This window comes from Apium graveolens, chromosome 1 (genome assembly GCF_009905375.1).
Source record: "Apium graveolens cultivar Ventura chromosome 1, ASM990537v1, whole genome shotgun sequence".
In the NCBI taxonomy this organism is placed as follows: Eukaryota; Viridiplantae; Streptophyta; class Magnoliopsida; order Apiales; family Apiaceae; genus Apium; species Apium graveolens.
Window position 1 is genome coordinate 207,042,706 of NC_133647.1, and position 16,645 is coordinate 207,059,350.

Genomic DNA, 16,645 nt, shown 5'->3' on the forward strand with positions numbered 1-16,645 from the left:
AGTTGCAACGTTAGAAATAATAGCAGTTCTTTTCTATTCTCTGTAAGTTTTTCAAGTTCAGTAAGAAAACTTTTCCCTTTGCAATATTTGTTCTGTGTATTGTGTCCTGTGTGTGTATATCTATTCTGTGTTCTACAAAATCTACCAAAACAAACTCACATAGTTATCATAAATGAAGCATACCGTATAAACTTTCATTAGAGATGAACCCATATTTTGATACAATACTGTGATGAATTAGAGAGAGAGAGTTTACTGATTAAGAGAGTGAGAGAGAGATCAATCTACATTCCTAAAACTCATTTCTGCAAAACTTTGTTACTAAGCAACTAGCACTAGTGTTTGTTTATACATGAAAGAGAGTTTGTTATTTTGCTTAGCTGTCATAATTAACTCCATGCTGAGCTGTTTATGTGCTGATGTCATGTGATGATTTGTGTTATTCCCAGTGGACTAACAATGAGATTTACAGAAGGGGGGTTGAATGTAAATCTCAAAACTTTTTCAAGTTTTGAGCAGTTTCTAAGGCTAAGTGTTTCTGAGAACAAGTGTGTGTAAATTGCTTGAAGCCAATATGACTGATACTTTCCTACAATATCTAAGAATTACAACTTGAATCCAGAGAATGAAATGTGCTACAATACTAAACTTATTGCTAAGTAAAACTACTCCTTCAACGGATAGCCAAGATGGTCTTATCCGTTGAGGCTACAAACACTAGATTTCTACTTAAGTGTTTTGTTTAACTTATCATCAAACTAATACACATATTCCTAACAATCTCCCCCTATTTATGTCTACTAGAACTGTAGGCATAAATTTGGGTTTATCTTGATGATAACAAAACACTTGACAAATATATAAACTGTAATAAAGCAGAAATTCAAAAGTGCTGCAAAAATGTGTATGCTGAGATGGAATTGAAGAATTACATTATTTCCAAGGGTGCTCCTTTAGCCTGAGCAGATTAATTTCTTTTCCTTTGATCCCTTGTTTTCTTTCCTAGCCTCTTGTCATTCTCCTCTATTTGAAGTTGAAGTTGTCTGTAGAATTTAGCTACATCTTCTTCATTGATGTCCAACTTAGATTGCATATCCTTGAGAGTTTCATTACTGGCAATCTTGAGCTGATCTTTAATTCTGAAAAATCTTTAATTTGTGAACTGTAATTCCTCTTTCTTGAATGAGTAATGTTCTAGGCAAGGCATTGGGCTCCCTCCAAGTTTTCCTTATGTTGGCAATCTTGTTGAGAATCTCAGTCATGGCAGTCCTGGTAAAGCCAGAATCCCTTTGTATGGCTGAGTAGACTTTAATTAAGGTAGAGTAGCCTTCATTCAGAATTCTGTAAAGAGGCCAAGTTCTTTCCCCATCTCCTTTGTATTTGAACACTAGTCTTTCTGGTAGCTGTCTGTAGGCAGCTATTCCCCTTACTTCCTCCAGCTCATCCAGATAGAGTTCAATGTCTGAAAATTCTTTTATGTCACAGATGTGAACATAATCATCCTTAGAGGCTTGAGGCTTAAGCTTAGGCTTCTGTGTGAATTTGATTGAGGCTTTAGAGGGTGTTGATTTGATTCTTCTTTTCTGCTTCTTTGATGGTGGAGAAGAGGTTAGGAAGGTGGGCAATTTGATGGTGTCCCAATCAATTGGTTCCTCCTTGGGAATGATTGTTTCACCATGAATGTTCATGAAGGCGTCAGGCATAATGGGTTCAGGAATAGAGGGTAGTGGTTTGGATTTTGAATGGGTTTCTTCAGTCTTATCTACCATCTTTCTCTTTGCATTGGCCTTCTTTCTGTTCACTTTCTGCCATCCTGAGCTCTAATACCATGTCAAGGAACGAGTTACTCTAAAAACCTTTAGAGAATGGCCCTTTACAGGATCTTATATTATTCTCACAAGACAGAAGTTAACTTCACATTTCTAGTACTCCTTCTTAAGTTCAAATTATCAATTGAAGAAGCATTGTGTGTACAATGATCATTAGATGAATTATCTTGATGAAAATCTGTTGAAGTGTCAGGTGAAGAATCATCCAAAGAACCCATAGGTATGGTGAGTTCAGGAGTGTCAAAAAACTGAAAGATATCTGGAAATTCTGTATCATGAAGAGATTTGTGATCAGTAGATACTGGTAATAAGAAAGAAGGTGCATTCCCAGAAATTTGCTTGTGATGGAGAGGAAAATGGTGCTCATGAAATATTAGATCTCTGGAAATAAATATATGTCATGTCTACATATTAAGAACTTTATATCCTTTATGACCAGCAGGATATCCAAGAAAAATACATTAATTTGCTCTACAAAATAAGGCTCTCGCAATTAATACTTAAAAATCATCAAAAGAATTCATCCTCTCAACTCATCTAATGGATGATGTGTACAATAATCAATCAACAAAGAACATATGAAGAAAAATCGCTCAAAAAGCTTGAAAAAGGGATGAAATACCTCAAATTTGTGTACGAAAGAAAGTCAACATACTTACTTGAAATCTTCATTAAAAAAATGCTCATAATCGATTCTGGTTGCTTTGATACCATTGTACAATTTGCAATTGATAACATGTTAGTTATATGATTAAATACTGAGAAAGTTATACTACTTTGATTGCAGAAAAATAAAGAAACTTGGTACTGTTGGGATTATATTCTGGAAAGGAAAGATTACATAATAAAGACTACAGCTAACTGAGATCCTAAAGAACAGGAGTACAAACAGGAGTACGTGACCATGATAATCTCCAGCTTATTAAACTAGACTCCTAAAACACTACAACTACCTGAGACCAAGTCTGCTGTACTATCAAAACTACAGACACGTAGATTTATTCAAGGACCAAAATAAAATAGACAAACCAAATAAGTTTAGATTAAATATAATTGCCATTCTCGAAGTCGGAATTTTATGATTTTTACCATTCTCGACTAATAATTTAAATTTCCTAAAAACATGCAAGGCTTCATCTTTGGTTTTAAGCATATATACCCACATCATGCGTGTATGATCATCTACCAACAACATAAAATAACGATTTCCAGCTGATGTATGAGGAGTTATTGGTCCACAGAGGTCTAAATGTATCAGTTCTAAACTATTATGAGCAAAGTAATTTGTCTGAGATGGGAAAGACTTACGGTTTTGTTTTGTCAAGAGACAGCCATTGCACAATTCTTTTGGTTGATTGATGTAAGGCATTCCACGAGCCATGTTCTTTCTTGACATTAGATGCATAGCTTTCAAGTTTACATGCCCGAGATGCTGGTGCCACAACCATGCATGTTCCTCGCCTTTTGACAGCAAGCACCATTCTTGTGTATTTTCAATTTGAATTTTATAAAGTCGGTTACTTGACCTCTTGACTTGAATAAGCAGTCTTCCACAACTTGAATACCAGATATTAGTTATATGATTAAATACTGAGAAAGTTATACTACTTTTATTGCAGAAAAATAAAGAAACTTGGTACTGTTGGGATTACATTCTGGAAAGGAAAGATTACATAATAAAGACTACAGCTAACTGAGATCCTAAAGAACACGAGTATAAACAGGAGTACGTGACCATGATAATCTCCAGCTTATTAAACTAGACTCCTAAAACACTACAACTACCTGAGACCAAGTCTGCTGCACTATCAAAACTATAGACACGTAGATTTATTCAAGGACCAAAACAAAATACACAAACCAAATAAGTTTAGATTAAAAATAATTCCAACATAACAAAGTATAAAACTCATTATATTCAAATATGCAATTAAATATTCACAAAATCAACAAATTAAATAACTCATATGTTTACTCCATCTTCTCTCTACCCTCGTACTCTCTCCAATGAGAGTAGGCGGCTCTTTCCCATTCTATCCTTCATTCAGTATATCGACAATACTCTATCATCGTTTAATCATTTTCACTCTTCCATATTCTCTTTTATTTTATGTTTTTTCAAAATTTAGAATAAACATCTTTTATGGGTGTGATCTAATTCTTTTTGGTGAGATCTTTGGTGTACCTTATTATCAAGTTTGTTCCAAATCTTTTTTGGGTGTGAGTATATTTTGTTTAAAGTATTTGTGTCTTTTGCAGTGGTTCGGTTAGAAATAATTTATATGGTTTTTAGGATCTGGATTTCTTGCATCTAAACTGAGACGGTGAATATCTCAACTGCTTAATTTTTCACAACTAAAGATTATTAATAGTTTGGGGTATTTTTTCCTCCGATTTTAGTTGATGTAACTAAAAATTCTGAATATTGGGCCATTAATGTGAAGGTTATCTTAACGTTGTGTTCGCTGAATTGGTGGGAAAGTTATTATAATCTTTTTATTTCAAAAAATATTATTTTATTTGTTAAGCAATGTGAAAATAAAACGACTATTTGTTTAGTTATTTATTTATTTCCCATTATTATCAATTGGAGGTTTGTTCGGACTATGTTCCCGTATTTTATTGAATACATTCTATTTTGTTTGTCAAAAAAAATATGTAATTAAACAAACTAGACGTGGAATATTATGAATTTAATATACAACCAAAATTTATATGTTAAAAATAACTTTTAAATGAAACTTTATTTAAGTTAAGTGTGTATATATATGTTCTTAATTGTACAAGTGTTTATTGTAAATTTAATAAGGAAAGAGGCTTAATTGTTAAATTTCAAAGCATAAATGCAACTTTCAAAACAAAGTTTATATATAAAGTTGAGATCAATAAAGATTCAAATCAACTTTCAAAGCATAAATGCAACTTTGTGAACAAAATGAAAAAAAATATAAAATTAGCCTTTGATTTAAACTAACCATTTTTCATTTCAAATTAGAGAATATTAGAAATAAAGAAGAAGAAAATATCCCAAAACACCATTATTTGATAGAAGATTAATGATTAGCTTGATAAGTTTATCGATGTTCTGTCAGGGAAATCAACTCCATACACCTGCCTTGATCACCAACTAGCTAAGATCTCCTGCACAAAAAGCTAATAGTTAGCCACTTTAAACATATATAGAGCAAATATTTGTACAAAATACTAAGTATATTTGATTGCACATGGAAAATAAATAGTAATGCAATTATTTTTTTGTTCTATAAAATTTTACATTCACATTACCCTAGACTAGCTACTTACAATATATAGTAATAATATTTTATTATGATAAAAAGTAATTAAAAAGAGAGGTGACTATTTTCCTCAGCAGCAATTTACTAATGTGTTAGTGGATATATATTTAAACATGAAAATAATAACACTGGCTCCTTCTTTTTCAAAAAAAAAATGTGAAAGTTGGTATATGTATGGTAAAATAATGTGCCATATTTTTCCCCTTTTGGCTACATAGACCTTATTTTATGTAGATTTATACGGTCATGCAACATAGCGTACATATTGCTATAAAAACAGCACAGAGCATATAAGCATTGAGATAGAAAGGGAGACAGGGGCCTGACCTGAAGCATGGATGGCTTGAAAACCCAGGGCTACGGTGATGAATGAAAGGCCTGGCCTCAGCTGATGTGGTAGCTTCCCTGTCCCACGAGTTGGTCGTCCCATTACCACTGTGATCATCACCCCCCATTCCAGACTCACGCTGTTCATCCCAGTTCCCAAGCCAAGAAAATCCCTGGTAAGCCTATTACGATACTCACTCTCAACATTCATCTGTGGATCCCCCAAAACATTGTTATTTACTTCCGGACCAACCAACATTCCACCAGCATTTTTCACATCGGACATCATTCCTCCACGTGGAGCATTCATCTGATCAATTAAAGGTTCCATGCCACCGCCATATCCTCCACCACTTCCATAACTCCCACCACCCACATTCCAATTCTTGTACATTTCTTCCAAGGTGCGACCACCTCCATATACTCCAACACTGCTCATTCTATCTCCCAGAGCTCTCCCATAGCTATTAAAAGCAGATCCTATGGATTGTCCTGATAGCAAACTAGTAAACGAATTTGGATTTGAGGCCCCTTGTCCTAGCCGGGGAGTCAAGAGTAGCTGATGGCTCCCTGGAATTTGTGAATCTGCAGCTGGGCCCAGGTACATGGAGCCAGGGTTACTAGCATTTGCGGAAATACAAGCAGCATCACACATGGAACGATGGTAGGTAAAACTCTCACGCCTGCAGCAAGTAATTATTTAACCTTTAGTTAATTATAGATAGAAAATTATAATTTGTTCATATTAAAACAATTTTTCTGCAATTTCCAAACACAGAGATTATATCAAGAGATACCAGAAAAAAGAACTTTACGAAATCACTTCCACTATTAAATTGCAGTGCTAAGCACAAACTCCAATGCTAATTAATTGGATACATCACAACTAACAGGAAAACAGAAAACTATTTATGTAATCAATTAGAATTAAAAGAGAGACTTGTGGTATGACCATAACCTGGGAAAGGTAGTTCCACATTCACATTTATATTTTTTAGTACCACAAATCTTATTATGGGCCTTCAAGTCAGAGTCCACGGCATACTTCTTGTTACATTTATGGCAGCTAAATTTCTTTTCGCAATGTTTTCTAGAAAAGTGTTTCTTGATTCCGGTAATATCTCCAAGGGCCCTTGACGGATCGTGATGGACACAACCCATTTCAGGGCAAATGAAAACCTTTTTCCGGATTTCATGGCTTGTCTTTTGTTTGAGCTTCCCTGGCAAATTGTGTCTCCTTCTATGGAGCTGCAAGTTCTGCTCCCTTGGAAAACCCTTCCCACACACATCACACGAAAACCTATCTGTGGCCAACAGAGTTTTGGGTGAGAGTGCGACAATTTCAGCATCTGGGCCTGTCACATACATACACATATATAGAGACGTCAGATAAACAGATTAAAAAACCATGTCACAAACATTCTGACCTGGACATTAGATTTATTGAAATATATATCCTTGAAGACACAAAGATAAATTAAGACCAAAATACTCACACCGCACGTATATCTCTGTATATATAATATCTTACTTGAATTAATTCCTCGACGTTTTTGCTGTTTTCTCTCAGCAGCACTTGGTAAGGCAGAAGAAGCCATAACAGATAAAGTTGCAGATGAAGCCATTTCTCTAGGTGTTTCTTGAAACTAAAATTGACTTGTAGTAGAAGAATACTCAAAGCCTTGGATGTATGTGATCTATTTGTATCCTCTCTCAAATTTATAATAACATTTTAACCATGGTCACTTGACTCAGGTACCTTCCAGGGTTAATTCTAGCCACAATTAATTTTAAAAAAATATTTAAAAGCATTTCTTTCACCATATTAATTCTATTCAGGAAGGTAGTAAACAGGAAGGTGGTGAAAGGTAATGGTAATGTTATGGATTATGCACGCCCCTTTGGCCACATTTGCAGCTGGGAATGAGGTCCCACTGACTTTTTTTTGTCATTTATTATATAGATTCCAGCTGAATTTTGGATTTTCTATTACTTTTTGAATGTCGTGGTCAGTTTCATTCTTGTAACTTTGAATTACAAGATATATTTAAATGACATATGATTTTGATATTAATTATATGATTCATAGGCAATTATCTCTAACTCAATGACCCCTAAAAAATTATTCACAATATAAATTGAAAAAAATTAAGAAATAAACAATAGTAAAAGTTAATTATTTTATTAGCAAAAATGATTAATTTATTAGTTTAGGAGATTAGTACTACATTGAAATATAATTAGAGAATAATAGAAATATTATGTCATTTTGTCCTCCATTTTATGCATATAGGACAACTCATTTTGACCAATAACATAATCAAAAAGAAGAAAAAATTTGTTCAAATTAGCTAGCACCACATTTCTCACATATTTCAATTTTGTAACTTAAATTATATCATCATCTTTTTATCTCACAACGACCGCGGACATAAATCTGTTTGTCATATATTTTTAACGACACACAATCAACATGGGTTCCACACTGCATGTTAACATGAGACATTGTAGTCGCATGGATTTATCTAACCGATTTAGCGACCCATGGCCAAGGGAGATGCAACATGATCTCTCTGGTAGTGTTGAAGCCTTCTCAAATGCCCCGGCAAGGTTGGCTCAGTTGGTTAAAGGGGGGATAATTATCCTCTTGGTTACAAGTTCGAATCCCACGGGACGAAAATTAATGATTATGCCTCATGAACCAGAGTCTAACGCTTAAGTGTAGTTTATCTTGGTTCAAGTGATTTAGAGGCTATTATCTTGGTTCACGTGATTTGCAGGCTATTGCGTGAGCTTGTGGGATTTACCCAGTGTCCACCTCTTTGGTTGGACAATATGAACCTCAGTTATGAGGCGGAAGACAAATAAATAAATTATACACTTATCATTTCAGATATTTTTTATAATATTTACATATTTTTGTATTACAAATTTTAGCTATTTTAGTTATTTACAAAGTTTCTAACTTACGGACATAGGCGTCAGAGATGGCACGACAAGGCTGTGGCAAAAATAACAGCAGGAGGTGCGAGGAGGATAGGGAGGATATAGAGGGCGACAACAAAGACGTGGAGGGAGACAGTGAGGATGTAGTAGGCAACGGCGGTGGCGCTTAGGTCGCTAGTTTGTTCTAAACTTTTGTTAATTTTATTATTGTTTATGATGGGAATTTAAATTGTTGGAATTAAGGTTTAATCTGTAAATATATATCATTATGTATTATGTGGGTTATTAATAGTCTAATAGTTTGATAGTATGTTTTATTATTTATGATTTGATTTAGTTTAATATTTTTGTGTTGTGGCTTGTAAGTGATATGAACATGTTTGGATGATTGGCATTAATAATGTACGCAATGGCATAAGGGTTACACGAATTGCAGTAAAAATAAATCTCGTAGATTATGACTAAAAGCAACTATTTTTACGATTCATAAACCAAAAAAATGACTACAATTTCTAGTTGGTAATACCGGCTGATTTTTATTGAATTACTTTTGGCCGATAAAGGCCATGTTACTTGTAGTATATATAGTCACACTTAAGTCACAGTTTATAGCATGGGTTGCATACAAATTTAAGAATGTTAATAAGTCAAAAATAGATTCATATCCTTATCTCTTTTTATAATTGTCTTGACTTTGCTGACATATTCAATAATATGAGTCACCAGAGCACTATTCTCGGAAGCACTTGTACTGAGTAATTCAAGGAGAAAGTCGTTTATCAAAGGATCATTGGCCTACAAGTTTATGTATCATTTTTTTTCATTTTTAATTAGGGTATATGTAATAATATACAAGTTTTCAAGTATAAGCTAAAGGAATAGAACTCTTTAGAATACTCTTATATGTAATAATTGATATCTCATGTCTGTCTCGAGAGAGACCACTCCCTCTCGAGAAACCACGACGGCTCCCCGTCCACATCCTTGCCTCGGAACCTTGGGTAGTGGAGAATACTTCTTGACCCAAAAATATCATCATGACATTTTTAATATTTATTTTAAGTTGGCCAAGATGTTAAGTATTTTGTATAGGCATGTTACCCAAAAAAAAGTGAAAGTGTTTTTAACTAAATTTAAAAAAAAAAGAAAGGTGCATATTGTTTTTGTTTTTTTATACGAGTGTGCATGTTGCCCTAAAAAGTGCACATCACAAGTTTTATGTCAATTTAAAGTTGAGGTAATTGTAACATGAGAAATTACCAAAAATACTAACTTTTCTATTTTTTTTGCGATTTTACTATATTCAAATATAGTAACATTTATTTTCAAATATATATTACTGTTTTTATTCTAAAATTGTAGAAATTAAATTAAATTATACAAATTACAGTTCACATCCCCTACTTTGAAATCTGATTCAAAATGCAGCATTTTTACCAAATTATTTAGTCATAATTGTTGTCTCCTACAATATATCTCATATTTCCTTTTCAAGAATAGATTAACTATGTTATTGAAGACAAGAATTTGGGGTAAAAATTTGACAAAATATGGCAAAAAGGGTGCAATTTGAATGGGATTTCAAAGAAAGGGATGCAAACTGCAATATTTAAAAGTAGGTATACAAAATTGATTTTTGGACAAATTTAAGGGGTGCAAAATGCAATTTTCTCTTGAAACAATTATATAGTTAAGATTTTGTTTGTTTAGGTGCCTGGTTTTTTTTACATATTTTTTATTTGAAAAAAATCTATATTAAGTTAAATTAACTGTTATTTTAAAATTGATATAGTAAATATTTTGTTTGTTTAGTTCACTTTTACAGTTTATTAAACCTTAACCGTTGATAGTTTATCTAGCACCAATATAGGGTTGTGGGTTTGTGTAATATACTAGGTCCATCTCATATTATGTGTCACTTTTCCTTTTATAGAAGTGAAATTTACCAACTTTTGACTAACGATTAAACATTACCCGTATATTATTTCAAAAAATTAAAAATTATATATTAAAGTAGATTAAATCTACTTCCCGGTGATGTAATTTATTTATTTTGTACAATTATAAATTATTAATAAATTTCAGGTCAATTTGACCCGCACAAATCAAAGAAAAGGCATAATATGAGATGGAGGGAGTACTTTTTATACTTTGATTAGCCTAAAGTTTGATATTTTGTTTAATCATAATATTTGAGTTAGGGTTGTAGATTTAAAGGTGTAGGTGTTTAAATATTAGGAAATAAATTTTAGTTAAAGTTGTAACATTTGAGTCAGAAATATATATATTTTGAGTTAGAGTTATAATATTTGAGTTAAGGTTGTATATTTGAGTTAAATGAATATAATGATATCCCGCCAAAGAAAAGGTTGTTAGGGCAGCTCGATGCTTATGCGGTGATTTGGTTATCAATGTTAACCCTACTTTAATGCCCTTGTCCATATAGCCTACAGTTATGTAAAAACAAGTAAACTATTTCATGAGCCCTGCAGGTAAAATAGTATATGTAACAAATTACCAAATTTAAATAGATGTAAAATTTTACACTAATTATAAATTTGAAAGCAGAAATGAAACTACCAAATCAAAACAAAATATGAAGTATATAGTTAAAAACTATAAAGATTCTAAATGAGCATATTATAAAACTGGCCACTACTCAAAATTAACTATCAAAAATTAAGGGTCATTCATTTCAAAGTAGAACATAATAAAAATTAAAACAAAAATATACCAAACACTATTATTATTATTTTCTGCGGCATATATTTGTTACAAAATATTAAATACACTTGATTGCACATGAAAAATAAATGTTATACACTAAACCAAATTATCTATTAAATCATTTTATTTAAATACAAAAATTGTAGAAAAAAAAGCAACTAAATTAAATCAGTAATTATCAAGCCAAGTTTGTGTATTTTGCAGAACTAAAAAAATTCAGGAGAAAAATGTTTATATTTCCCTTGGATGTTGCATTTCTAAATATAGGAAAGTTAAAAAGTGATATATAAGTTGGTGATGAAAAGAATATTCTTATATGCTATGATATTTTTAACTTTTGATTGTTATAAAATGTCACATTAAACTTGAATTTGTGCTACTATTGTATATTTAGATTGGAAAAATAAGTAGAGTTCAAAATCAAATTTAAACTTAGGACCGGGTTAATTTAAGTCAATTATTAATCATTCTGTATAATTTACTTTTGTTATTAATTTGATGAAAGTCTTTTTTTTTAATTTTAGATAATTATTAGTTATATGAAATCACAATTGGGACCATGTTTCTTGTAATTAATTATGTTGAAATTAACATAGGAATTTGTTACTAAGTCTCTACTTCTAACCAAAATATTAACTTAATTTTCAAAAAAATGACTAAATTTTTCTATCATATTTGAAGGGTTTGTAACGACTTTAGCATAAAAATATCATGTGAATAAGGTTTGTCAGAGATTACATAAAACCAATTTGAAATTCAAAAAGATGGTAAAGGAGATAAAAGAGGAAATGACAAAATTTAAGTACTATATCTTTAAATTAACAGGATATGAATGCAAATGAGCATTTAAAATATTTAAATTACTACACAAAACAAAGGTTGTCCTCTATCCTAATTTCTTTATATCATTTAAAATATTTAAATTACTACACAAAACAAAGGTTGTCCTCTATCCTAATTTTTTCATATGAAAATAAGTAGTTTAATTCATTTCATATAGCTGCTATAAAACATAGAAAACAATTAATTAAAGTGATTTATAATTATATATGACAAGTCAAAGAAAAGGTTGTTATGACACAAAATACTTTTATGGAGGGTGATAATTTGGTTCTACACATGGCCTCTATCTAACATTTTATCAACTGTACCCTAGAATTATGTATGTAAATAAGTTGTCCCATATTAATGGTACTCTAGAATTTACAAATTTTAACAAGTTGTCTATTGAATAACAAATTTACAAACTTAAAGAGACTTGAAATATTTAAAGAGACCTGAAATATTACTTACTATGTTCAAATATTTAATTAAACAATTTAGACATCGGAATATTAGGAATTTATTATATAATCAAAATTTCATATGTAAAAATTAAGTTTTTTAATTAAATTTTATTCAAGTTAAGTGTGTATGTTGTGGATTGTACAAGTATTTAGTATAAATCTAATAAGAAAAGTAACTTAATTCTAAATTTCAAAGCATAAATTCAACTTTTAAAACAAAATGTATATATAAAGTTGAGAACTAATAAAGATCTAAATCAACATTCAAAACAAAATGAAAAAAATATAAAACTAGCCTTTGATTTAAAACAACATTTTTCACTTCAAAGTAGAGCATAATAAAAAAAGAACAAAAATATACCAAAACAACATTATTTGATAGAAAATTAATGGTTAGTTTGATTATTTATTGGATATTCAAGTTCTAAGGTCATGGAAATTAACTCCATATAGTAATTATATTAAGTCATAAATGGCAAAGCAAGTAAAATACAATTTAAAATGAGATAGGGAAGGGAAGAGAGTCCTGATGACCTAAAGCATTCCATTACCACCATTCTGATCTTCACCTCCACTCAAGCTGTTCATCCCATTTCCCATGCCAAGAAAATCCCTGCTAAGAATATCACCATACTCACTCTGAACTTTCATCTGCTGCTCCACCAAAACATTGTTATTCACCTCACCAATCAACATTCCATCAGCGCATTGTTCACATCCTACATCATTCCTGCATATGCAACATTCATCTGATCACTTAAAGGCTCCATGCCACCTCCATACTATTGTAAGATACTTCCACCCACTCTCCCACCACCACCACTCGTTCCATCTCCCAAAGCTCCCCCATAGCTACTAAAAGCAGATCCAACCCATGGGCTTGATAGCAAACTCGTAAACGAATAAGGGCTTGAGGCCCCTTGTCCAAGCAGGGGAGTTAAGTGTTGCTGATGGCTCCATGGGATTAGTAAACCTCCAGCAGGGCCCAGGCTCGTGGAGCTAGTGTTACTAGCATTGGCGACAATGCCAGAAGCCATGCAGCTGTAGGGGTGCAATTTGTTGTGTGCCTTGCCATCTTTTCATTAAGAGCCTCACAAATTGAACGATGATGGGTAAAACTTTCAGGCCTGCTATAAGTCATTATTTAATCTTTAAATAACATTCTTTGTATAAGTAAATATTAATTAAGATACATACTTGAAAAAAAACTTTTTGTAGGTATAAATACATGAAGAAAACTATATTTAAAGCAAGCTCTTTATGGTCAAATGTGCACTGTTTCTAATTCTCGTTTAATTCCAAGTCTTAGAGTACGAAATTATAATTAATATGTTGTAAAGAAGAAAAGAAATGGAGTCTAAGATAAAAGGAATAATAATAGGAAAATGTTTGGTGCATAAAATTGTATACAATTTAGTACAAAATGATATGTGTTTGGTTTTAACTGGAATGGCACATGTATTCACATCAACAGCCCCAATTAAAATATCACAAATCAATTGTCATGTCATTTTGTGCAAATTTTTGTACACAATTTTGGGCAAGTAACACTAATCACAATGATATCGAGAATATAATAACCTCGCTAAGATAATAATTTTTTGCGGGGCTTATTTCAACTCATAAGAAATAAAAATAAAATCGCTAAAGGAAATTTTTTTTGGTCCCAAATAGCCCGCCATTTTGGTAAGGCTAAATTCGATCGCTAGCGGTGGAATTTAGGAGCGCTAAAAAATTCAGTTGGCGGGAAAATTCCCACAAACAATTCAACCGCACAAAAAATCCGGTCGCATTATTTAGCCTTGCCCAAGGAAACAAGCGAAATCGGTCGAATTTAGGTTGGTTGAATTTATGCACTTGAATTTAGGCTTACTTTCTTGTAGTGTATTTTAAGAGAATTTTTCAAACTCTTTTCGTATTCAATTTCCAAACACATATTATATTGAGAAAGAGATTCCATAAAAATAATTCTAGATCAATTCACAATTTCAAGCACAAACTCGGTTAATTACATCTAGAGCACAACTAAAAGATAAACCAAATATACTCAATCATGTGGAGAAGGTAGTTCCACATTCACAAATATACTCCTTTGTAGCCGAGATCTTATTATGAGCCTTCTAGTCACCGAGCACCGCAAACTTCTTCTTACATTTATCACAGCCGAATTTTTTTTTGCCACTATGTTTTCCGGAGAAATGCTTCTTGATAGTAGTCAGATCTCCAAGTGCTCTTGAGGGATCATGATGAACACAACCAACTTCAGGGAAAATGTAAACCCTTTTCTTGAATTCATCGTTTGTCTTTTGCTTCAGCTTCCCAGGCCAATTATGTCCTCTTCTGTGGAACTGCAAGTTCTGCTCCCTTTGAAAACCTCTATTGCACACCTCACACCAAAATCGATTTGTTGCCATTAGACTATGCGGGGAAAGTGCTACAAACTCTGCATCATGACCTGTCATTTACATATATACACATATCCCAAACCATCAAATGAACAAATTAAACAATCGAAAAACAATTCAAAAATCATATATGTCTGACTCATCCCCTTGAAATTTCCAGGTAACGGTAAAAGAAAAAATATATATAAACTGACAGTTAATACATACACACACATGCACCCACAATATATAGAGCAGATCTTACTTGGATTTCCCCAAAGATATCTCCCTCTTCTTTTAGACGTAGCTGATGGAGAAGAAGCCATGGCAGGACTAGATTTTATGAAAACTCAAATTGATTTTTATTATTTTACTAGAAAAACATACAAAAGCTCAAATATGTAGGTACTATATATATGTAACACATATCTCAATACATACTCTCATATTTATAACAATTTTTTAACCGTGAAACCCCCATATTAGATAATTATTTCTTATATATTTGTTTTGCAAATTATTGAAGGTTGGAGGTACACATGAATTTACAAACCATTTCTTTTATAAGTAAATATATTTAGAAAATATCTCAAAAAAGTCACATTTAATGAAAATTTAGGTGCAACGAAGCGATAAAGAGGAAGGTAGTGTGGATGTTGGACATTACACTTACCTTTTGGCCATATATGCATGGTGAGGGACTGGTCTCCTTGTCTTTCTATATTGTATTTTTTTATTTCATGACATTTATTATATAAGTAGATTATATATATATCATGATAACTCCAACTAAAAGAAACAGGCTAAACATCCGTCATTCTAGATTAAAAACATGAGTCCAGTAACACATGTCCTTATACGTCAATTAAATCCAACTGAATTATCGATCAATAATTCGGTCATTTTATATCCTTAACAATTGAATATTACAAGAAAAATGTTTATGAGCTCGTGAATTGGTTGATATCGTGTTAACATTTTTTTAGTGTTAAACTCAAAAACAACCAACTTATACCTACTGTTCATAAGGAGACGGTCATTTTTTGTATGAATCCACTCGATATGTTATTAATTCGGTCGGTTTTTCATACCCACAAATGATTAATTTTGATTGTTATTTCTGCAAATAAGTCGGTATTGGCTCTAGAATAACTTTTTTGGGTTCTACAATTGACATTCCTCCTACGCAGACACGTACAATATCAACTCCAAACACACCACAATTATAACCAACTAACATTAATGTCAACAACAACCAAAAATAATAAAAATGATATACATTAACCAACCAATTGTTAAAGTAACTACATTTGCTTATTGTACTCCATTAAGCAAGCAATCAAATTAATAGATAAATGTTCGAAGCACACATACAACTAAATGTATACATGAAAATTCAAATAATAGCTCAAAGCATTGTTAAACCAAAAACTAAATAAAATTGAATAACGCTCTTCGCACCACTGTTTCTTTTTGCGCCACTCTCCTCGTCTTCGCAAAGCTCGGCATCCTCTTCATCTCCGTCCTCATTGCCGCTGACGGTGGTGTCATCCATAATCGACATCCATGATGGTGGTGTCATCCATATTTAAAGCTCCAAGCGATTGTTTTTTGGTGGGATAATATATTGAAAGAATGATAAAAAGTAAGATATCAATAATATTTATGTCGGTTCAACTAAGTACTAAAAATATCTTATTTTTTAAGTGATCTTTTCAAAAAAAATTAAAAATTGGGCCCCTAAATTTTATTTTATGCCTATATTTTTTAATATTTTTCTTTTGATCATTCATGTATATAACAAAAAATGTGTCCCTCAAAGTTCAATTTTTTCGATACCCTCATTCATT

The 16,645-nt window shown here is 32.1% G+C and overlaps 1 protein-coding gene across 1 annotated transcript; it reads right to left on the reverse strand.

Moving 5' to 3' along the window:
• Positions 1-14,531: 14,531 nt before the first annotated feature.
• On the reverse strand, positions 14,532-16,377 carry LOC141718801 (protein indeterminate-domain 13-like). The gene is made up of 2 exons (XM_074521185.1): positions 16,257-16,377; positions 14,532-14,866 (listed from the first exon to the last, which is right to left on the reverse strand). The coding sequence occupies exons 1-2, from the start codon at positions 16,375-16,377 to the stop codon at positions 14,532-14,534; spliced, it is 456 nt and encodes a 151-aa protein (XP_074377286.1).
• Positions 16,378-16,645: the final 268 nt, after the last annotated feature.

Bases quoted from the DNA above. Each gene is read 5' to 3' on its own strand.
- LOC141718801 (XM_074521185.1), bottom strand. From the start codon at position 16,377: ATGACACCACCATCATGGATGTCGATTATGGATGACACCACCGTCAGC. The intron at 14,867-16,256 runs GTGCGAAGAGCG...TGTAAATGACAG, and splicing joins TGGCGCAAAAAGAAACAGTG to GTCATGATGCAGAGTTTGTA.